The 23,194-nt window shown below is 52.5% G+C and overlaps 1 protein-coding gene across 4 annotated transcripts in view; it reads left to right on the top strand.

The window, feature by feature from the left end:
• The window catches only part of cyp4f3 (cytochrome P450, family 4, subfamily F, polypeptide 3), a 70,676-nt gene that overhangs the window by 39,935 nt on the left and 7,547 nt on the right, over positions 1–23,194 (top strand). For all 4 annotated transcript variants that reach the window (XM_067973197.1, XM_067973196.1, XM_067973198.1 and 1 more), the window contains exons 4-9: positions 7,868–7,921; positions 9,845–9,972; positions 11,321–11,442; positions 12,732–12,999; positions 16,023–16,089; positions 17,994–18,123. In XM_067973197.1, coding sequence (XP_067829298.1) covers positions 7,868–7,921; positions 9,845–9,972; positions 11,321–11,442; positions 12,732–12,999; positions 16,023–16,089; positions 17,994–18,123 — 769 coding nt within the window. The remainder of the gene's footprint in view (positions 1–7,867; positions 7,922–9,844; positions 9,973–11,320; positions 11,443–12,731; positions 13,000–16,022; positions 16,090–17,993; positions 18,124–23,194) is intronic.

Here is a 23,194-nt window from a genome sequence, read left to right as displayed (position 1 = left end):
CTCTCAGTAGATTCCTAAGAAACCGCTAATTTATCTTCCTTTGTTTCAGATCCTTCCTCCTCCCACCCCGCTACGTTCCCAACCCAAGAGGATGGGCAATCTGCTCTCATGTCCCTGGTAATGCCACTCTTGAGGTGGCCACTTTAAGGTGCATGGGAATATTCATCTTGCCCTACGATGGGTTTCCCCCCCTCTGAGGAAGGTATCTGACCTCCAGCCCCTGCACCTCCCCCACAGTGAGATCAAGAACCCTGCCCCTGGGGTCCTGGTACAAAGCTGCCCCTGGGGTCCTGGTATAAAGTTGCACCCGTTGGGCCCTGGTGGATGGTGCCCAACACACTGCCATGCTCTTGGGTCAAAGTACACAAAGAAAGATCCAATTGCAATTGGATACAGCAAGTGGATCTGCAATTAATGGCACACCCTGTGTCAAAGAATCGTACACTGACCCTTGGACACTTGGGCAAGTTCATAATATGTTTTCAACTTTCTGAGTTGGTTTAATGATTAATTATCATTGATACAAGTGGTTTAATGTTTAACAAATGCGAAGTGGAACCTGTTTGCCTGATGGTTCAGAGGGATTTATCTGTGCCAAAGAGCAGCGTCTGGGTCTAAGGGAAAAAAGATAATTTCCCCCTTTTTAGCTGCAGGATCCATAGTGGATGTTTATCGAGTATGGATGTCGGAGTCACAGAGTGCAGGTTTATTGAGATGATGCTTGTGACACTGTACCATCTGTTCTACCCCTATATCAATGGCCCTCTGCTGTCACAAGCAAGTCATTGTCCAGCTTTGTGTCCTGCACCCTGCTCTCGGCACTGAGTGTACAATCAAAGCCCATGATTTAGGTTTGATGACCAGTATTATCTCAATGTTATCCCACTTATTTTACACAGGTTAGTGCCAGGGTTAAAATCATCGCAGTCGGAAAACTTAGGCCCTCTTGTCCATTGTAAATTAAGAGCGTGGGGAAGCACAGAATGAGGAAAGGCCATTTGCATCTCAACCTCATTCCCACTAAACCATCAATAATCTGGCCTATCATGGACTCTATCCCAGCCATTTAATCTCCTAAGGGACAATTCTGCAAAGGTTCTCTGCTCCCACCCCAGAAATGCCCATCGAACTCCCCAATCCCTCACCAGTTGCCCAATCCCCATCCTTGGCCCGATGGTCCCAGCAGCTCTGGACCGCCATCTTGCACACGACGCTCAATCTGTACCAATCCTGAGGCCCGCAATCCTGTTCCTAACCAGCTCTTCTCTGACAATGTTAATCCTTACGGATTGCAGACTGCTTTGGCGGGAGTGGACACCCCATACCTGCTACTGTTGGTGAGGGGGTGAATCCCTTCGACAGTCACACCCCGATTAAGAAGTTTTATGCAAACGTGCTCAGTCCTGCCACTAACACTGCAGCTGATGTTGTGATATCAGGTCACATCACCATGATACTTCAGTTACTAACATTGACTTGCTCTGTATCACCTCACTGTCCACCTCACCTCTCTGCCCACCTCACCTCTCTGCCATGTCGTTTTGCCACACTCTGTACCTCTGCAGGCCAGGCCAAAGATTCTGATGTAAACAGTAGAGGAGCCGGGGCAGGTTCTGCACTGTGCCCACAATCTGAGAGGCCTCGCCAATCTGAGGTTGTGCTCCAATGACCATTGGCTCTTCCACCTCTATTCCTGACTGCCAGGCTGGATATTAAAGTTCTCATTTTTGCAATCCTGACAGGGGTGGGGTTGTTCTTGCTCAGTCTCTAGATCTTGGGGACAACCTTTGCCAAATTTTGCCACATGCAGCCCACTCCCTCGCTCGCCCAGAGAGCTTGCCCGGAGATCACCAAATCTGGCAAGGGAGTAGCTCTTAAAGGACAGATGCACCTGATGTTGAGGTGTCTAGGTCAGTGTGCTCCTCTGCGGTTGGGGCTGTGTCTCTCAGTGGGGGCAGTCGCCATGGCTGCAGAGGACAATCCTGTCGTCCTGTGGACCGTCCATCCACCCAGTGACTCTTCTCCTTCAAATAACATGAGAACTGTGGACTGCACATGGTGTAGGCATCGTGGCTGCTCCCTGGCTATCAGCTGATGAGTGTGCACAATGATACTCCTGTGGTCGGATACCATCTGAGGACAAGTGAAAACCCTTTCTTTTCATAAAGAAAGAAAGTCTTGCATTTATAAAGGGCCTTTCACAACCTCAGGATACCCCAAAGCGCATTACAACCAGTGAAGTACTTTTGAAGTGTAGTTACCATTGTAATGTAGGAAATGCGGCAGTCAATTTGTGCACAGCAAGATCCCACAAACAACAATGTGATAATGACCAGATAATCTGTTTTAGTGATGTTGGTTGAGGGATAAATATTGACCAGGACACTGGGGAGAACTCCCCTGCTCTTCGAATAGTGGAAGCAGGATCTTTCACGTCCACCTGAGAGGGCAGACGGGGCCTCGGTTTAACGTCTCGTCTGAAAGACGGCACCTCTGACAGTGCAGCGCTCCCTCGGTACTGCACTGGAGTGTCCGCCTGGATTATGTGCCCAAGTCCCTGGAGTGGGACTTAAACCCATGACCTTCTGAGCGACGCTCACGGGGTGGATTTGAAGAGCTCTGATGTCCACGTGGTGATCACATGCCCCTCACACTTAGTGAACTCTGCCTCCTGGTGAAAGCTGCTGGTCCTGCCAAGCGGATGCCTCCCTTCCACTGAATAATTAGCCACGGTCTTGCTTCTTGCAAACGTAGCGATCGTTCCTTCCCCGCGACAAAGGGCACTGTAGACCACCTGGTGTGGCGGATGTCTCCTGCGGTGGCTGATAACGCAAACGCCCTGTGCTTTGGGAACCTTCAAATCTACAGGACGAGCTGTTCTTCAAAGGCTGTAGTTTTGAGGCCTGTGGAATTAATGGGTCAGCTTGGGGTGATGGTGCAATCAGTCTTCATTTCAACAGAGGGAGGAGAAAGTTTGCAGGTTGTTTTGGAGAGAGAGGGTTGGAACCTAGAGATGAGAAGGACAGTCTATTAGACAACAATCTTTCTCTTGTGTCCTGTTTAGGCATGTGAGAGAGGTGTTTCCCAGGTGACGAAAGCCGTATTCAGGGTTTGATTGAACTTGGACTTTCTGGAGAATTAAGGGTTAACATGTTGGCAGATTTTCAACACCCCAGTAAATAACCAACATGCTGCAGGCAACCAGATACCAGAACTGAACAAACTGGGGCTCTTTTCCATAGAAAAGAGGAAGCTGAGGAGTGACCTAATTGAAGTCTTTAAGATAATGTAAGGATTTGATAGGGTAGACGCAGAGAAAATGTTTCCACTTGTGGGGGAGTCCAAAACTAGAGGTCATAAATATAAAATAGTTGCTAATAAATCCAATAGGGAATTCAGGAGAAACTTCTTTACCCAGAGAGTGGTGAGAATGTGGAACTCGCTACCACAAGGAGTAGTTGAGGTGAATAGTAGAGATACATTTAAGGGGAAGCTTGATAAACACGAGGGAGAAAGGAATAGAAGGATAGGGTGAGATGAAGTAGGGAGAGAGGAGGCTCATGTGGAGCATAAACACCGGCATAGACCAGTTGGGCCGAATGGCCTGTTCCTGTACTGTAGTTTCGATGTAACTCGATGTAACCAATAAGGAAGCAGATAACCAATATGTTTATGAACTGATGCAGAGTTTATTGGCCTGCTCTTCATTTCCTCACTCTTTCTTTCTCCTTGTCTTTCTTTCCTTTGTTCTATTATTTGATATTATACTCTTTATTGCGAAGCACCTCCAGCCACGACCTCCCCCCTCCTCCCCCACCGATCGCGGAGTCCCCCAGGGGCACAGCCTGGCAGCCCATGCCACCACTTCCCTGGTCTTGGCTGGTGGTGCGAATTTGCTCCGCATCCTGCCCGGAGCGTCATGGGATTTAAATGAGGCCTGGGAATTAAAATTCCTATTGTTTGCTGCAGTGGGTGAGTTTAGAACTGAAAACAAATGAGAACACTGCACCCTTTATAGAACATAAGAACATAAGAAATAGGAGCAGGAGTAGGCCATATGGCCCCCTCGAGCCTGCTCCGCCATTCAGTAAGATCATGGCTGATCTTTGATTTCAACTCCACTTTCCCCCCCAATCCCCATATCCCTTAATTCCCCTAAAGTCAAAAAATCTATCAATCTCAGGCTTGAACATACTCAACGACTCAGCATCTACAGCCCTCTGGGGTAGAGAATTCCGTAGATTCACAACCCTCTGAGTGAAGAAATTCCTCCTCATCTCAGTCTTAAATGGCCGACCCCTTATCCTGAGACTAAGCCCCCTAAGTTCTAGACTCTCCAGCCCGGGGAAACAGCCTCTCAGCATCTACCCTGTCAAGCCCCCTCAGAATCTTATATGTTTCAATGAGATCACCTCTCATTCTTCTAAACTCCAGAGAGTATAGGTCCATTCTACTCAATCTCTCCTCATAGGACAACCCTCTCATCCCAGGAATCAATCTAGTGAACCGCCTCTAAGGCAAATATATCCTTCCTTAGAACTTTTTGTGTTTCTTGTACTAGGACACCCAAATCTCTCTGAACACAAACATTTAATAGTTTATCACCATTTTAAAAATATTCTGTTTTTCTATTCTTCCTACCAAAGTGAAAAACCTCACATTTCCCCACATTATACTCCATCTGCCACCTCTTGCCCACTCACCTAATCTGTCTATATCCATTTGGAGACTTTTTGTGTCCTCCTCACAGCTTACTTTCCCACCTAGCTTTGTATCATCAGCAAACTTGGATACATTACACTCGGTCCCTTCATCTAAATTATTAATATAGATTGTAAATAGCTGATCCTTGTTACAGCCTGCCAACCTGAAAATGACCCGTTTATTCCTACTCTCTGATTTCTGTCTGTTAACCAATCCTCTATCTGTGCTAAAATATTACCCCCAATCCCACGAATCCTTACCTTGTGTAACAACCTTTTATATGGCACCTTATCGAATGCCTTTTGAAAATACAAATATATTACATCCACTGATTCCCCTTTATCTACCCTGCTAGTTACATCTTCAAAAAACTCTAATAGATTTGTCAAACATGATTTCCTGTTCATAAAACCACGTTGACTCTGCCTAATCATATTATGATTTTCTAAATATCCTGTTACCACTTCCTTAATAGTGGATTTCAGCATTTTCCCAACGAACGATGTCAGGCTAACTGGCCTGTCGTTCCGTTTTCTCTCTTCCTCCTTTCTTGAATAGTGGGGTTACATTTGGTACCTTCCAATCCACTGGGACCGTTCTAGAATCTAGGGAATTTTGGAAGATCATAACCAATGCATCCACTATCTCTGCAGCCACCTCTTTTAGAACCCTCGGATGTTGGTCATCAGGTCCAGGGGATTTATCGACTTTTAGTCCCAAGACCTGTTCGCTGAATTTGTTCAAACCAATTAGCTGATTAGGCTCCAACTAGTTTTTCAGGCGGTGGAGTGGCCCAACCAGGGGTCCTTAAACGGACCACTCGAGGCCTCTGAAGGGTCCGGCAGGTGTGTTTTTAACGTGGAGCCAGGGGGTACGGGGGGGGGGCTGCCCCTGCCCCCACATTCATACTGTGGGCCGCTGATGGCCCCTGCTCACTCCCCCCACTGTTTGCGCCCCCAACCACCTGTCCCTACCCCAACCTTTGTACCCCCCCCTCACCATCTGTCCCCCCCCCACCATCTGTCCCCCCCCCCCCACCATCTGTCCCCCCCCCCACCATCTGTCCCCCCCCCACCATCTGTCCCCCCCCCCACCATCTGTCCCCCCCCACCGTCTGTCCCCCCCCACCATCTGTCCCCCCCCTCACCATCTGTCCCCCCCCTCACCATCTGTCCCCCCCTCACCATCTGTCCCCCCCCTCACCATTTGTCCCCCCCCCACCATTTGTCCCCCCCCCCCCCACCATTTATCCCCCCCCCACCATCTGTCCCCCCCGCCCCACCGTCTGTCCCCCCCCCACCGTCTGCCCCCCCCCACCGTCTGTCCCCCCCCCACCGTCTGTCCCCCCCCCCCACCGTCTGTCCCCCCCCCCCCCACCGTCTGTCCCCCCCACACCGTCTGTCCCCCCCCCACCGTCTGTCCCCCCCCCATCGTCTGTCCCCCCCCCATCGTCTGTCCCCCCCCCACCGTCTGTCCCCCCCCCACCGTCTGTCCCCCCCCCACCGTCTGTCCCCCCCCCCCACCGTCTGTCCCCCCCCCCCACCGTCTGTCCCCCCCCCACCGTCTGTCCCTCCCCCACCGTCTGTCCCCCCCCCACCGTCTGTCCCCCCCCCACCGTCTGTCCCCCCCCCCACCGTCTGTCCCTCCCCCACCGTCTGTCCCCCCCCCACCGTCTGTCCCCCCCCCCCCACCATCTGTCCCCCCCCCCACCGTCTGTCCCCCCCCCACCGTCTGTCCCCCCCCCACCGTCTGTCCCCCCCCCACCGTCTGTCCCCCCCCCACCGTCTGTCCCCCCCCCCCACCATCTGTCCCCCCCCCACCGTCTGTCCCCCCCCCCCACCATCTGTCCCCCCCCCACCGTCTGTCCCCCCCCCACCGTCTGTCCCCCCCCCACCGTCTGTCCCCCCCCCACCGTCTGTCCCCCCCCCACCGTCTGTCCCCCCCCCCACCGTCTGTCCCCCCCCCACCGTCTGTCCCCCCCCACCGTCTGTCCCCCCCCACCGTCTGTCCCCCCCCCCCACCATCTGTCCCCCCCCCCACCGTCTGTCCCCCCCCCACCGTCTGTCCCCCCCCCACCGTCTGTCCCCCCCCCACCGTCTGTCCCCCCCCCACCGTCTGTCCCCCCCCCCACCGTCTGTCCCCCCCCCCCACCATCTGTCCCCCCCCCACCGTCTGTCCCCCCCCCACCGTCTGTCCCCCCCCCACCGTCTGTCCCCCCCCACCGTCTGTCCCCCCCCCACCGTCTGTCCCCCCCCCCCACCGTCTGCCCCCCCCCCACCGTCTGTCCCCCCCCCCACCGTCTGTCCCCCCCCACCGTCTGTCCCCCCCCCCACCGTCTGTCCCCCCCCCCCACCGTCTGTCCCCCCCCAGACTCACCAGTGAGCTCGACATCCAAGCAGACAAAATTTGAAGGACCCGGACCTTGGGTGCCTGCAGCTGGCCGGAGTTATTGCGGTGAGGCCTGAAGATGGATTTCGGACGATCCCCGGGCCTGTCTCTCCTGGCTTGCGAGCCCAGACAGCCGATCACTTCATTTATTGGGCGCGGTTGAACATGAAATTTCAATGCTATCGGTTTTGGTTTTCTGTTACCCTCAGGATGTGCCTCACCTCCCCCATGTCATAAGACGCACCCTGTTCTCAGCCCACTTGACCTTGACTCCCAGTTCCTGTGTGTTGTGTTGACTGCTCCGTGACATTCACTGCGACACACACCTTGCTGTATTGCTAGGACTCTGCGGCCCGGGTAACAGCCCTGTGGCTTTGTGTTCACAAGCTGAGACCGGGACCCCTGCCCAGGGTCCATTACTCTTCTGACAGCTCAACGGTTGGCATCATTGGCAAGTCTGCACCGTGCTGCGGCCCTTTAAGGAGCGGAGGCACAGGCCAATGACAGAGATGGGCAAGTGGTGACTGTGGGAAAACGTGGTGACATTTGGAACCATGGTAGTGAAGACAGCTGGCCGCAGTGGAGAGTTACAACTCAGATTGAAACTAAACCCACCCTAGATAATGGGCATTTTATATTTCTAATCGTATAATTTATGACTAACTTTCTTGGTGATGTAGCTTTCTTCCTTCGAGCTTGCCTTTCAGGCTTTAACAGCTGTCGAAGTTATTTTACAGTTTGTGTTTGTAAAGCTTGGTTTCGCCTCCTGTTTCAGCTCCCATTGCGCCAAAGGACGAACTGTTCTACGGCTTCCTTAAGCCTTGGTTGGGTAAGCAGCGGCCATTTTGTGCCTTTCTCTTGTGTATGTTCATTGTTCGAGCCCCTTAGTATTCCTCCAGCAGGTGGTACGTCATTACGCGTTGATGCCATGGAGTTGGCACCAGAGCAAGCCCTGGCTCTTCAGGCAGGTTGAAACCCATGGGTAAAGTGAGAGCAGAAACTCGGGCAGAACATCCCTGAAAGGAGCTTTCGGGAGTGTTAGATTGGGGGGCGCTGCTACAATGCACAGTTTTCGGGTGGGTTACGTTTCTGGGAAGGGCTGATCGAAAACCCCTTCTCGAGAGCCCACCTCAGCTTCCTTTAATGAGATCACAATGTCACCAGTCTGATCCTTGCACACAACTCTCTACAAACCGGCCAGATTGTTTACCAGGTACTCCCGGTGAACTCTGTCATCCCATGACAGTGGCAGGAGATTGCCTGATGGGCAGGGGACACACTGAGGGGGGGCGGGGGGGGTGTCAAGAGGCAACAACCTTGGTGAGCTGAGCCCTAAAAGGGTAGCTGTCACATGGACTGTTTACCGCAATCGGCCAGGGACGCGAGGTGACAGTTGGACCCCTTTCAATGAGATTCTACCCGGCAGCTCTGAAATTAGGAGCCTGCTCTCGGCTCAGGGTCTCGCTCGATGGGAGGGCAGATTGGACCAGCGGGCACAGGGGGAGTCCAATTTGCTCCTAATTTCCCAGCTATTGATCGTAATAATATTGGGAGGGTCACAAATCAGGCACGGTAAGACCAAGCCAATTATCTGATCTGCGCTCCCGTCAAGTGAGACTCCTTTCTATGCAGGGCTGGTGTGTAAATGGAGAGACCCGACCGTCTATCCTGCTGGGATTACACAGATGCCCGGAATTTCCATGGCAGGGGTGGATTTCTGTGGCGATTAATGGATCCCCCCGGGAGACAGACTAACCGGCTAAAACACCATCATTTCGCTCGGATTTCTGCCGAACTTCCGCCAAAACTATGGCCAGAGATCAGGAGAAGCCTGGAGAGATTCTCCCCCGATGGGAGGAGGGGGGAGGGGGGGAATGGGGAGGTGGGAGTGGGGGAGGGGGAGGAGTGGGGGGGGAGGGGAGAGGGGGTACACGGCTCACTGTAGCTCAGTTTTGTTTTTCTTGAGCTCCTTGCCCGTAACCAGAACTTTCTGATGCCGTTAAAAGAAAAATCAGAAAGAACTTGCATTTATATATCACTTTTCACCACCTCAGGACGTCCCAAAGCGCTTTACAGCCATTGAAGTATTTTTGAAGTGTAGTCACTGTTGTAATGTAGGGAATGCGGCAGCCAATTTATGAACAGCAAGATCCCACAAACAGCAACAGGATAATGACCAGATAATCAGTCTTTTTTTTAGTGATGTTGGTTGAGAGATCTTTTACATCCACCTGAGAGGGGCCTCATTTAACGTCTCATCTGAAACTCGGCACCTCCGACAGTGCAGCACTCCCTCAGTTCTGCACTGAGCGTGTCGGGCTGGATTATGGGCTCAAGTCTCTGGAGTGGGACTGTGAACCCACGCCCTCTGACTCGGAGACGAGCGTGCGACCCACTGAGCCACAGCTGATACCTGAGTTACAAGTTCATGACGTCACTGGTGCATTGTGAGTGCTCCACACCATTCCTCAGTTAAGGGGGGCTTTTGGGGGCTTGGCCAGTACGGGTTGAGTTCACCGCTAAGTCTGTGAGTGTGACAGACATTGTAATCCTTCTTATCGAACCTGTGGGGCTCTGGGAACCAAGGTCACGCCCTGACTGTCCGGTGGTTGTAGTTCAGCATCTTATACTGAAGCCCGAGTACTCCGCAGAATCCCACCCACCTCGGCTACACTTTGGACGCTGATAATTCCTGGCATTGGCTGTACGAGCTCTCGACCCGACCATTGACCTTTTCTCTTCCTTTTCTCAGGTGAGGGCCTGCTGGTCAGTAAAGGGAAGCGATGGGCTCGTCACCGACGCCTCTTAACTCCGGCCTTTCACTTTCACATCTTGAAACCTTACATAAAAATCTTCAATCAGTCCACCAGCATCCTGCACGTGAGTAACGAACTGGGCACTGATGGTGATACAGGCAGTGTCACCAATGTGTGACGGACGTACCTTATCATAGTAACATGAGAAATAGGAGCAGGAGTAGGCCATTCGGCCCCTCGAGCCTGCTCCGCCATTCAATCAGATCATGGCTGATCTTCAACCTCAACTCCACTTTCCCGCCCGATCCCCATATCCCTCGATTATCTTGAGATCACTGAAGACAGTGATTGTAGCGAGTGTGTCTGTTTGGAAAAGTATTTTCAGTTTTCCAAGTTAAACACATTTTAATCTTTTCAATTTAGTATTTGGATTGGTTTGAAAATCAGAATGACTGTCTAGTCGAGGACAAGATCTAACCAATCCTGCACTAACCAATCTTTTTTTATTCGTTCATGGGATGTGGGCATCACTGGTCAGGGCCAGCATTTATTGCCCATCCCTAATTGCCCTTGAGAAGGTGGTGGTGAGCCGCCTTCTTGAACAACTGAGTGTCTTGCTCGGCCATTTTAGAGGGCAATTAAGAATCAACCACATTGCTGTGGGCCTGGAGTCACATATAGGCCAGACCGGGTAAGGACAGCAGGTTTCCTTCCATTAAAGGGCATTAGTGAACCAGATGAGTTTTTATGACAATCCGATAGTTTCATGGCCACCATTACTGATACTATTTTTTTAAATTCCAGATTTTATTTAATTAATTGAATTTAAATTCCCCAGCTGCCGTGGCAGGATTTAAACTCATGACTCCAGATTATTAGTCCAGTAACATAACCACTATGCTACTGTATCCTCTACTAACCAATCCTGCACTAACCAATCCTGCACTAACCAATCCTGCACTAACCAATCCTGCACTAACCAATCCTGCACTAACCAATCCTGCACTAACCAATCCTTCAGTCAATGACACCATTTGACGATGAAACCCAGGGGCCGTTGGTAGCTCAGTCTCTCTGCCTCTGCTGTTCCCCAGTTGAACACCCTCTCCCTTCACTACACAATACATTTCAAACTGTACCCCACACCCCAACTCCGAAGCAAGTCCAGGGGAGGGAATGAAGCAGCTTGTGGCCTGTTCCGTTCTGCCCGGGTGCCTCTTAAGCCCCAGTATTGGCCCCCCTCACCCTCAGGATGGCCATTCAGACTCAGTCCTGGGCTACCATACTGCACAGGCCTTATCCCCGCCCCAGGCCCCTTGAGTTTGTTCTTAGTTGGAATAGAACCTTGTGTTCTGCACACCATGAGCTGCACCCAGACACCAGGTAAAGGTCAACCACTCGTGGGTGAACATTGTGCTGGTCACCTTTCACCAAACAGTTTGAGAATGGAGAATGTTTGTGTTTTGTTGCAGGATAAGTGGTACAGGCTGATATCGGAGGGGGCCCTCTCACTGGAGATGTTCGAGCACGTCAGTCTGATGACTCTGGACAGTCTGCTGAAGTGCACGTTCAGCTATGACAGCAACTGTCAGTTGTAAGTGGCCGGTACAGAAGGAAGGGGCGATCCAGTCAGTATCTATGGGGGTTTGTGCAGTCTGTAGGGATCCGTCAATCATAGAAGGACAGGTCTTGGTGTCACATCCAGCCCTTCTCTCCGCAGTTGTGCCTGTTACTGTCACAAGAGAGCGTTCCGTGTTGCGTGAGGTGGGTTACGATGGGCTGGAGAGAGAAGGATAGTACAGTGCACTTTTTAATATACAAAGTGTTCTTGTAATCTTAGGTAAGAGATGACAAGCACAATCTAAATATAGAAACCTCCATAATAGAGAAAAGAAAAAGACAGACTTGCATTTATATAGCACCTTTTACGACCTCAGGACGTCCAAAAGCATTTCACAGCCAATGAAGTACTTTTATTTTGAAGTGTAGTCACTGTTGTAATGTAGGAAACATGGGCAGCCAATTTGTGCACAGCAAGATCCCACAAACAGCAACATGATAATGACCAGATAATCTGTTTTAGCGATTCTAGTTGAGGGATAAATATTGTCCAGGATACCGGGGAGAACTCCCCTGCTCTTCTTCAAAATAGTGGCCGTGGGATCTTACACGTCCACCTGAGAGGGCAGACGGGTTTAACATCTCATCTGAAAGACGGCACCTCTGACAGTGCAGCACTCCCTCAGTACTGCACTGGGAATGTCAGCCTGGATTTTGTGCTCAAGTGGGTCTTGAACCCACGACCTTCCAACTCAGAGCTGAGAGTGTTACCCACTGAGTCACCGCTGACACAAGAAGGCTGATTTTGTGCATCTTTGTGCTGCTCAGGGTGTTCATGTCGATGGTCAGGGTGTTCGGCCAACCATTGACATCATGGCTGATCTGTATCTTAACCCCGTATAACCGCCTTGGTTCTGTAACCCTTAATACCCTTACCCAACAAAAATCAATCAATCTCAGTTTTGAAATTTTCCATTGACCCCCAGCCTCAACAGCTTTTTGGGGGAGAGAGTTCCAGATTTCCACTCCCCTTTGTGTGAAGAAGTGCTTCCTGACATCACCCCTGAACGGCCCAGCTCTAATTTTAAGGTTATGCCCCCTTGTTCTGGACTCCCCCCACCAGAGGAAATAGTTTCTCTCTATGCATCCTATCAAATCCTTTAATCATCTTAAACACCTCAATTAGATCACCCCTTAATCTCCTATACTCGAGAACGGGAGTGAGGAGATCGGGAACTCTCCATGCAGTGGATTATCGATTAAATCTGCCTGTTATATCTCTAACACCGCAGTTTCAGCTGTTGTCTATATGTTCCTTTACAGGAAGTCCACTGATTATATTGCCGCTATATACGAGTTGAGCACGCTGGTGGTGAAGAGGGAACGCTATTTGCCCTATCACATTGACTTCATTTACAAACTGACTTCCAGCGGGAAACGATTCGAGAGGGCATGTAATCTGGTGCATGCGTACTCACTGGATGTGGTACAGCGTAGGCAGGAAATCCTGAAGGAACAGGGAGCGGAGGCTTGGCTCCAGTCAAAGAGGGGCAAAGTCATGGACTTCCTGGACATTTTACTGCTGTCAAAGGTCAGACTTTCTCCGCTAATCACCTCACCTGTGAATGGCCCAGCACTTTACCCACAATCAGAGTCCTCCGTTTATACAGCGCCCGTCACCCCATATTATCCCAGAGTGTTCTCACACCCGGCGGGATACTTGTGAAGGGCAATCAGTGTTGTTTAGATCAACTAAACAGTGAGTTCCCATCTGCTTTAGAATCCTGGGATTAATACTGGAAAGAAGAAAGCACTTGCATTTATATAGCGCCTTTCACAACCTCAGGATGTCCCAAAGCCAGTGAATTACTTTTAGAGGTGCAGTCACTGAGTAATGTGGGAAACCTGGCAGCCAATTTACACACAGCAAGAACCCACAAACAGCAATGTGATAAATGACCAGATAATCTTTTTTAGTGATGTTGGTTAAGGGATAAATATTGGCCCAGGACAACAGGAGGATTTCCCTGCTCTTCTTCGAAATAAAGTCATGGGATCTTTTACGTCCAGCTGAGAGGGCAGTACTGACCCTCCGACAGAGCAGCACTCCCTCAGTACTGACCCTCCGACACAGCAGCACTCCCTCAGTACTGACCCTCTGACAGTGCAGCACTCCCTCAGTACTGACCCTCTGACAGTGAAGTATTCCCTCAGTACTGACCCTCCGACAGAGCAGCACTCCCTCAGTACTGACCCTCCGACACTGCAGCACTCCCTCAGTACTGACCCTCTGACAGTGCAGCACTCCCTCAGTACTGACCCTCTGACAGTGCAGCACTCCCTCAGTACTGACCCTCTGACAGTGAAGTATTCCCTCAGTACTGACCCTCCGACAGTGCAGCATTCCCTCAGTACTGACCCTCCGACAGAGCAGTACTCCCTCAGTACTGACCCTCCGACACTGCAGCACTCCCTCAGTACTGACCCTCTCACAGTGCAGCACTCCCTCAGTACTGACCCTCTGACAGTGCAGCACTCCCTCAGTACTGACCCTCTGACAGTGCAGCACTCCCTCAGTACTGACCCTCTGACAGTGAAGTATTCCCTCAGTACTGCACCACCGACAGTGCAGCATTCCCTCAGTACTGACCGTCCGACAGTGAAGTATTCCCTCAGTACTGACCCTCTGACAGTGAAGTATTCCCTCAGTACTGACCCTCCAACGGTGCAGCGCTCCCTCAGTACTGACCCTCTGACAGTGCAGCACTCCCTCAGTACTGACCCTCCAACAGTGCAGCACTTCCTCAGTACTGACCCTCCGACAGTGCAGCGCTCCCTCAGTACTGACCCTCCGACAGTGCAGCGCTCCCTCAGTACTGACCCCCGACAGTGCAGCACTCCCTCAGTACTGACCCTCCGACAGTGCAGCACTCCCTCAGTACTGACCCTCCGACAGTGCAGCACTCCCTCAGTACTGACCCTCCGACAGTGCAGCACTCCCTCAGTACTGACCCTCCGACAGTGCAGCGCTCCCTCAGTACTGACCCTCCGACAGTGCAGCGCTCCCTCAGTACTGACCCTCCGACAGTGCAGCGCTCCCTCAGTACTGACCCTCCGACAGTGCAGCGCTCCCTCAGTACTGACCCTCCGACAGTGCAGCGCTCCCTCAGTACTGACCCTCCGACAGTGCAGCGCTCCCTCAGTACTGACCCTCCGACAGTGCAGCGCTCCCTCAGTACTGACCCTCCGACAGTGCAGCGCTCCCTCAGTACTGACCCTCTGACAGTGCAGCACTCCCTCAGTACTGACCCTCTGACAGTGCAGCACTCCCTCAGTACTGACCCTCTGACAGTGAAGTATTCCCTCAGTACTGACCCTCCGACAGTGCAGCATTCCCTCAGTACTGACCCTCCGACAGAGCAGTACTCCCTCAGTACTGACCCTCCGACACTGCAGCACTCCCTCAGTACTGACCCTCTCACAGTGCAGCACTCCCTCAGTACTGACCCTCTGACAGTGCAGCACTCCCTCAGTACTGACCCTCTGACAGTGCAGCACTCCCTCAGTACTGACCCTCTGACAGTGAAGTATTCCCTCAGTACTGCACCACCGACAGTGCAGCATTCCCTCAGTACTGACCGTCCGACAGTGAAGTATTCCCTCAGTACTGACCCTCTGACAGTGAAGTATTCCCTCAGTACTGACCCTCCAACGGTGCAGCGCTCCCTCAGTACTGACCCTCTGACAGTGCAGCACTCCCTCAGTACTGACCCTCCAACAGTGCAGCACTTCCTCAGTACTGACCCTCCGACAGTGCAGCGCTCCCTCAGTACTGACCCTCCGACAGTGCAGCGCTCCCTCAGTACTGACCCCCGACAGTGCAGCACTCCCTCAGTACTGACCCTCCGACAGTGCAGCACTCCCTCAGTACTGACCCTCCGACAGTGCAGCACTCCCTCAGTACTGACCCTCCGACAGTGCAGCACTCCCTCAGTACTGGCCCTCTGACAGTGCAGCACTCCCTCAGTACTGACCCTCCGACAGTGCAGCGCTCCCTCAGTACTGACCCTCCGACAGTGCAGCACTCCCTCAGTACTGACCCTCCGACAGTGCAGCACTCCCTCAGTACTGACCCTCCGACAGTGCAGCGCTCCCTCAGTACTGACCCTCCGACAGTGCAGCGCTCCCTCAGTACTGACCCTCCGACAGTGCAGCGCTCCCTCAGTACTGACCCTCCGACAGTGCAGCACTCCCTCAGTATTGCACTGGGAGTGTTGGACTGGATTATCTGCTAATGACTCTGGAGTGGGGCTTGAACCCATGACCTTCTGACTCAGAGTGTAGTGAATGAAAGGCATGGATTGTAACTCGGAGCTGGGTTTCCGACTGGGAACAGTCTATCCGATGTGAAGTGGGAGGGAATCTGCTTGACCTTTACCATTGGCACACGCAGACGATGGCTTTCCGAGTGGCACCATTTTAGTTTTGCGCTGCCCGTGTTCTCTGGCAGTAATCGGCCATTAAACGTGAGATTGCGGTGAGTGGGTTAGGGAGGGTCAGTGCTCACAGGACCTGAAAGGACTGATGAGGAACGAGCCTGTTTCCTGTTTCTAGGATGAGGATGGGAATGGCCTAACGGATGAGGAGATCCAGTCGGAAGCAGACACCTTCATGTTTGAGGGTAAGTGTCCGGTCATATTCCTATTGGCTGTAAATATAACTCCGACACTAGGTTCATCCCGTTAGAGTGCTGAGAAAATGGGTTCATCGTTAGAAGGAAAGACTCGTATTTCTGTTGCACCTCAGGACGTTCCAAAACACTTTACAGCCAATGAAGTACTTTTTAAGTGTAGTCACTCTGGCAGCTAATTTGCACACAGCAAGATCCCACAAATGGCAACGAGGTAATGATCAGATAATCTGTTTTAGTGATGTTGGTTGAGGGATAAATATTGACCAGGACTCTGGGAGAGCTCTCCTGCTCTTACAAATAGTGGCCGTGGGATCTTTTACATTAACCTGAGCGGGCAGACGGGGCCTCGGTTTAATATCTCATCCGAAAGGCGGCACCTCGAACAGCGTAGCACTCCCTCAGTATTGCACTGGGAGTGTCAGCCTGGATTTTGTACTCGAGTTTCTAGAGTGGGACGTGAACCCGTGACCTCCCGACTCCGAGGCGATCATACTACCACTGAGCCACAGGCGATACTTAAATTAGACTCTCAATGATCTGAACCCCTGTTTACTTAATAACAATCAGACTTTGTGGCCTTAAGGGGACCCTGCCCTGTGTTAGCAGAGTGATGTTGTACATTGTGCGGTAGAACACACCCACCCTTATAAAACAGCGCTGGGGAGAGATGCAACTCCATCGCTGTTCTCCAGTCATGGGAGGGCAGGACGTCGGTCACTGAGCGTCTGGCAGGTCGGATCTGGGAAGAGGGGATGCGGGAAGGGGGTCTCGGGGAGAGGGGAGGTGATCTTGGGGCAGAGAGAGGGGAGGGAATCGCAGGGAAGGGGGTCTTAGGGAAGGGAGGGGGCAGGGGACGTGATTGCTGCAGGGAGGGGAGGGAGTCTCGGGGAGGGGGAGGGGTCTCAGGGAGGTGGTGGGGGGAGGAGGTCTCGGACTGGCCAGCAGCGGGACCCAGTATATTTTGTGGGTCCAGGAGGTGCACTCCTGCCCCTCTGTGCCCACTATAAGAAACATTAAACATTTCCTGGGCCTTTGTGCTCAACACCTGGCACAACTGGACGGAGCATCAACAGGTTCCTGCGTTCAGGCCATTTATGTAAATGATGGCAGTGATGGTTCTCAGCATCGAGCCCTGAGTTACCCCACTCTGTACCCCACTCTGTACCCCACTCTGTATTCCCCCCTCCCCCACCACACCCCACTCTGACATAATGTATGAACAGACAAAATTGACGGGCAGGAAAGGACCAACTGGCCCATCAAGCCTGCCCCACACACCATGATGGCCGGAGCATCCTGACTGAATACTTCCCCCCTCCCCCTCCCCCGTACCCCCACCTCCCCCGCACCCCCTCACCCCCGCCCCACCCCCACAGCCATGTAATCTCCTGGGAGAGGCAAAAAATCTGAGAAAGGTAACACGTCTGACCCGTACGCATTGTTTCTTACCCTAGGGCCACTTTCTGATCCATTCCCAGGTCTTACACTCAATCCCGACAGCTCTGAGTTTAATTTATAACTTTCTGTGTGGAGATTTGCCAAAGGCCGTTTGGAAGTAGAAATCATAGAAAATTTACGGCACAGGAGGAGGCCATTCGGCCCATCGTGTCCGCGCCGGCCGAGAAAGGAGCCACCCAGCCCAATCCCACTTTCCAGCATTTGGTCCGTAGCCCTGTAGGTCACGGCTCTTCAGGTGCACATCCAGGTACTTTTTAAATGAGTTGGGGGTTTCTGCCTCTACCACCCTCTCAGGCAGTGAGTTCCAGACCCCCACCACCCTCCGCTCTAATCCTTCTACCAATCACTTTGCCCCCTGGTTATTGACCCCTTCCCATCCACGCAATCTAGGCCCCTCGAGTCGATGTGATCCCTGCGTTCCTTCTTTCCCGCAGGACACGACACGACAGCGAGTGGGATATCGTGGGTGTTGTATAATCTCGCCAGACACCCTGAGTATCAGAGGAAGTGCAGAGAGGAGATCGAGCAATTAATAAAGGAGAAAGGCATGGCCGAGCTGGAGTGGTGAGTGACCTCTGTCTGAATCATTGCAACAAATGACTTACGTTCCATGATCCTGTATAACTCTGGAGAAATAATTGTTCCTATTTGTTCCCATGTTACACTTTGCTGGGTTTCAATAAATGAAGAACTTAGATAGAATTACATAGGATTGCACAGGCCATTCGGCCCATCTCATCTATGCTGGTGTTTATGCTCCACACGAGCCTCCTCCGATCCCTCTTCATCCATCCCTTCGATTCCTTTCTCCCTCGTGTACTTATTGAGTTTCCCCTTAAATGCATCTGTGCTATTCGCCTCAACTTTGTATTTATATATCACCTTTCACATTCTTAGGACATCCCAAAGTCAATAAATTACTTTTAAAGTGTACTCACTGTTGATAGTATCGTAGTGGGTACAGCTCAGGAGGGGGCCATACGGCCTAGCATTCCTGTGCGGGCTCTTTGAAAGAGCTATCCAGTTAGTCCCCTGCTCTTTCCCCATAGCCTGTAAATTTTTTCCCTTCAAGTATTTATCCAATTCCCTTTTGAAAGTTACTATTGAATCTGCTTCCATCGCCCTTTCAGGCAGTGAATTCCAGATCATCACAACTCGCTGCGTAAAAAAATGTTTCCTCATGTCGCCTCTGGCTCTTTTGCCGATCACCTTAAATCTGTGTCCTCTGGTTATTTACCCTTCTGCCACTGGAAACAGTTTCTCCTTATTTATATCAAAACCGTTCATGATTTTGAACACCTCTATCAAATCTCCCTTTAACCTTCTCTGTTCTAAGGAGAACAATCCCAGCTTCTCCAGTCTCTCCACATAACTGAAGTCCCTCATCCCTGGAACCATTCCAGTAAATCTCTTCTGCACCCTCTCTAAGGCCTTGACATCCTTCCTAAAGTGCAGTGACCAGAATTGAACACAATACTCCAGCTGAGGCCTAACCAGTGTTTATAAAGGTTTAGCATAACTTCCTTGATTTTGTACTCTATGCCTCTATTAATAAAGCCCAGGATCCCAGATGCTTTTTTAACAGCCTTCTCAACTTGTCCTGCCACCTTCAAAGATTTGTGTATATACACGCCCAGGTCTCTCTGATCCTGCACCCCCTTTAAAACTGTACCATTTAGTTTATTTTGCCTCTCCTCATTCTTCCTACCAAAATACATCACTTCACACTTCTCTGCATTAAATTTCATCTGCCACATGTCTGCCCATTTCACCAGTCTGTCTATGTCCTCCTGAAGTCTGTTACTATCCTCCACATTGTTTACTACATTTCTGAGTTTCGTGTCATCTGCAAACTTTGATATCATACCCTCTATACCCAAGTCCAGGTCATTAATATATATCAAAAAGAGCCAGGACTGCTCTCCTACAAATCGCCCTATGGGATCGCTCATGTTCACCTGATATGATACCGAGAGCCTCAGCTTAATTTCTTGCCCTGGGTTTTACACGGGAGTTGATGGGACTTGAACCCACAACCTTCTGACTCAGAGGCGAGAGTGCCACCACATCAGTGGAGGGTTAACATTAATAGAAAGGAAAATACTACTGGAAATCTGAAGCAAAAACAAAATGCTGGAAACACTCAGCAGGTCAGGCAGCATCTGAGGAGAGAGAAACAGAGATAATGTTTCAGGTCAATGACCTTTCGTCAGAACTGGATGATGTTAGAGTTAACAGATAAATAAATACAGAGCCAGAGGAAAGGGGGGCAGGGAAAGAACATAAGGGGGAGGTCTGAGATAGGGTGGAGAGCAGGAGTGATAAAATGACAAATGATGGGTAGTAATGGGACAAGTAAAGAAACAAGGGGTCCAGAGGAGGTGTAAATGGTTACAGCTGAATAGCAGAGCAGGAGGGAAGCATAGAAACTCTGGCAAAGGGAGGGCTCCCGTGGTTCAGGAATGTGGTGGGAGAAAGGTGGGTCGACCCCAGGGCCCACCCCCGGCCGGCCATGGATCCCCGCCCCAAGCACCAGTCCAGTAATATAAAGGACCATTCTCATACTGCCAGCGAGGGCCATGGGCCATTACCAGGTCTTCGATTAGGAGAGTATCATAGTCTGTTACAGCACAGAAGGAGGCCATTCGGCCCATCGAACCTGTGCCACCTCTTTGAAAGAGCTATCCAGATGTGAACTGAGATGATGATGTCATTAAGGCTTTGATTATGTCTTTATTCGAAATATAGTTTATTAATAAATTGGTCCTGTAAAGACCAAAACTGCAATAGTTTTGCTTCAGATTGAAAAACCCAATGTGAAGGACCGAGGCCCATGCTGGAGGAGAGAAGATGAGGCCAATCAAATAGTTGTCCTGAGGTAGCACCAAGTTTGGGTTTGAAAAGCCTGTAGATTGTAGGAGGAAGGGAAGACTAGGGAGAGAACGGGGCCTAAACACAACGTTGAGCTTGTTTTATGGGCCTAAAATGGGCGCAATGATAAGCAATTTAACAGGGCACGGGCGCTTGGGCCGCTGCTAAATTTCAGGCGGTCGCCAGGGACACCTTAAAAAGAAAAAAAGCTCTGCACCCATTTCGGATCCGGAGTCCTAAATTGGTTTGCCCCAGTTAGAGTTTGTGATGCGACTGGAATTTCCGTGTCTTCAGTGGCTGCAGGAAGCTGCTCAATAAAAGGCCCAAAGACTCATCGCAGTGTGGTACGGTTTGCTCCTCCAGACTCCACAAAACAACTGCCGGCTCCCCATCACCCCCCCCCATCACCACCCCCCCCCCACCGCCCCTCCTCACCGCCCCTCCCTCACCCTCATGCCCTCCCTCGCCCCCCCCCATCCTCACCCCCCTCCTCGCCCCCTCACCACCCTCCTTCACCGCCCCTCCCTCACCACCCCCCCCATCACCACCCCCCCCACCGCCCCTCCTCACCGCCCCTCCCTCACCCTCACGCCCTCCCTCGCCCCCCCCATCCTCACCCCCCTCCTTCACCGCCCCTCCCTCACCACCCCCCCCATCACCGCCCCTCCTCACCGCCCCTCCCTCACCCTCACGCCCTCCCTCGCCCCCCCCCCATCCTCACCCCCCCTCACCACCCCTCCCTCACCCCCTCCCTCACCCTCACGCCCTCCCTCACCCCACCCCCCCCACCGCCCCTCCTCACCGCCCCTCCCTCACCCTCGCCCCCCCATCCTCACCCCCCTCCTCGCCCCCTCACCCCCTTCCCTCACCACCCCTCCCTCACCCCCTTCCTCACCCTCACGCCCCCCCTTCGCCCCCTCTTATGCTCCCTCTTCCTCGCCCCTTCACCCCCCTCCCTCAACCCCCCTCACCGCCTCTCCCTCACCCCCCTCACCCCCCCACCACCCCCATACCTCCTGACACCGGATAGCCACCTGCAGGAATCATAATCTCCCTCCCCTGCTTTAATAATGTCTCTATAGTCTGCTCCACTGGTAGGTGTATCCTGCTTTCCCCCAATCCTTCAGCAGCAGCTCTTTAAAACGCTGCAGCGAGCCATTCCTCACCCAGCAATGGGCGAGCTACCAGTCAGGGGCTTGATTCACGCCTGCTCGCAGTATGATTGTGGGGCTGAACCCAGAATCACACTGGGTGAACTCTGTCCCTGCCTCCCATCGGTTCCACCCACGAGACTAAAGTCAGTCTGGTGATCTTTGGAACAGCTGCTGGAAACTTGAGTCCAAAGGCCCAGACTCAATCCTTCAATCAAGTACACAATCGGGACCCTGGGCTTTATAAATAGAGGCATTGAGTCCAAAAGCAAGGAAGTCATAATGAACCTTTATAAAACACTGGTTTGGCCACAACTGGAATATTGTGTCCAGTTCTGGGCACCGCACTTTAGGAAGGATGTGAAGGCCTTAGAGAGGGTGCAGAAAAGATTTACTAGAATGGTTCCAGGGATGAGGAACTTCAGTTACGTGGAGAGACTGGAGAAGCTGGGATTGTTCTCCTTAGAACAGAGACGGTTGTGAGGAGATTTGATTGAGGTATTTAAAATCATGAGGGGTCCAGACAGAGTAGAGAGAGAGAAACTGTTCCCATTGGTGGAAGGGTTAAAAACCAGAGGACACAGATTTAAGGTGATTGGCAAAAGAACCAAAGGTGACATGAGGAAAAACTTTTTTACACAGCGAGTGGTTAGGACCTGGAACGCACTGCCCGAGGGGGTGGTGGAGGCAGATTCAGTCAAGGCCTTCAAAAGGGAACTGGATAAATACTTGAAAGAGCGGGGGAGTGGGACTAGCTGGATTGCTCTTGCAGAGAGCCAGCACGGACTCGATGGGTCAAATGGCCTCCTTCAGTGCTGTAACCTTTCTATGATTCTGTGGTAAGTGACCCAGACTAGGACCATTTTAATCCTGTGCTGTACTGAAGGGGGTGAGTGGGGGGGGTGGGTCTGGGGGGATGGGTACAGGGATCTGCTCCCCGACCCCTACCCGATCTTCTCCCCGGCCCCCCCACCCCGATCTTCTCCCTGCTTCCCCCCCGATCTACTCCCCGGCCCCCCCCCCGATCTACTCCCCGGCCACCCCCCGATCTACTCCCCGGCCCCCCCCGATCTTCTCCCTGCTTCCCCCCCGATCTCCTCCCCCGATCTCCTCCCCGACCCCCCCCCCGATCTACTCCCCGACCCCCCCCCCCCGATCTACTCCCCGGCCCCCCCCCCCGATCTACTCCCCGCCCCCCTCCCGATCTTCTCCCCGCTTCCCCCCCCGATCTCCTCCCCGCCCCCCCCCTCCCCGATCTTCTCCCCGCCCCCCCCCTCCCCGATCTTCTCCCCGCCCCCCCCCCCCGATCTACTCCCCGGCCCCCTCCCCCTCCGATCTACTCCCCGGCCCCTCCCCCCCGATTTACTCCCCGCCCCCCTCCCGATCTTCTCCCCGCTTCCCCCCCCGATCTCCTCCCCGACCCCCCCCCCCCCCCCGATCTTCTCCCCGGCCTTCCCCCGCCCCCCCCCCCGATCTTCTCCCCAGCCCTCCAATGTCCTTCCCGGCCCATGATCCCTCCCTCTGATCCCCGCCAGCGACCTGTCAATCAGACTGGCTGCTGAGCGCGAATCCTGGAAGTAAAATTTGTTGACCTCCTTTCGATCATGACCCGC

This window comes from Heptranchias perlo, chromosome 37 (assembly GCF_035084215.1).
Source record: "Heptranchias perlo isolate sHepPer1 chromosome 37, sHepPer1.hap1, whole genome shotgun sequence".
Lineage (NCBI taxonomy): Eukaryota > Metazoa > Chordata > Chondrichthyes > Hexanchiformes > Hexanchidae > Heptranchias > Heptranchias perlo.
This window is presented reverse-complemented; position numbering and strand designations above follow the sequence as displayed.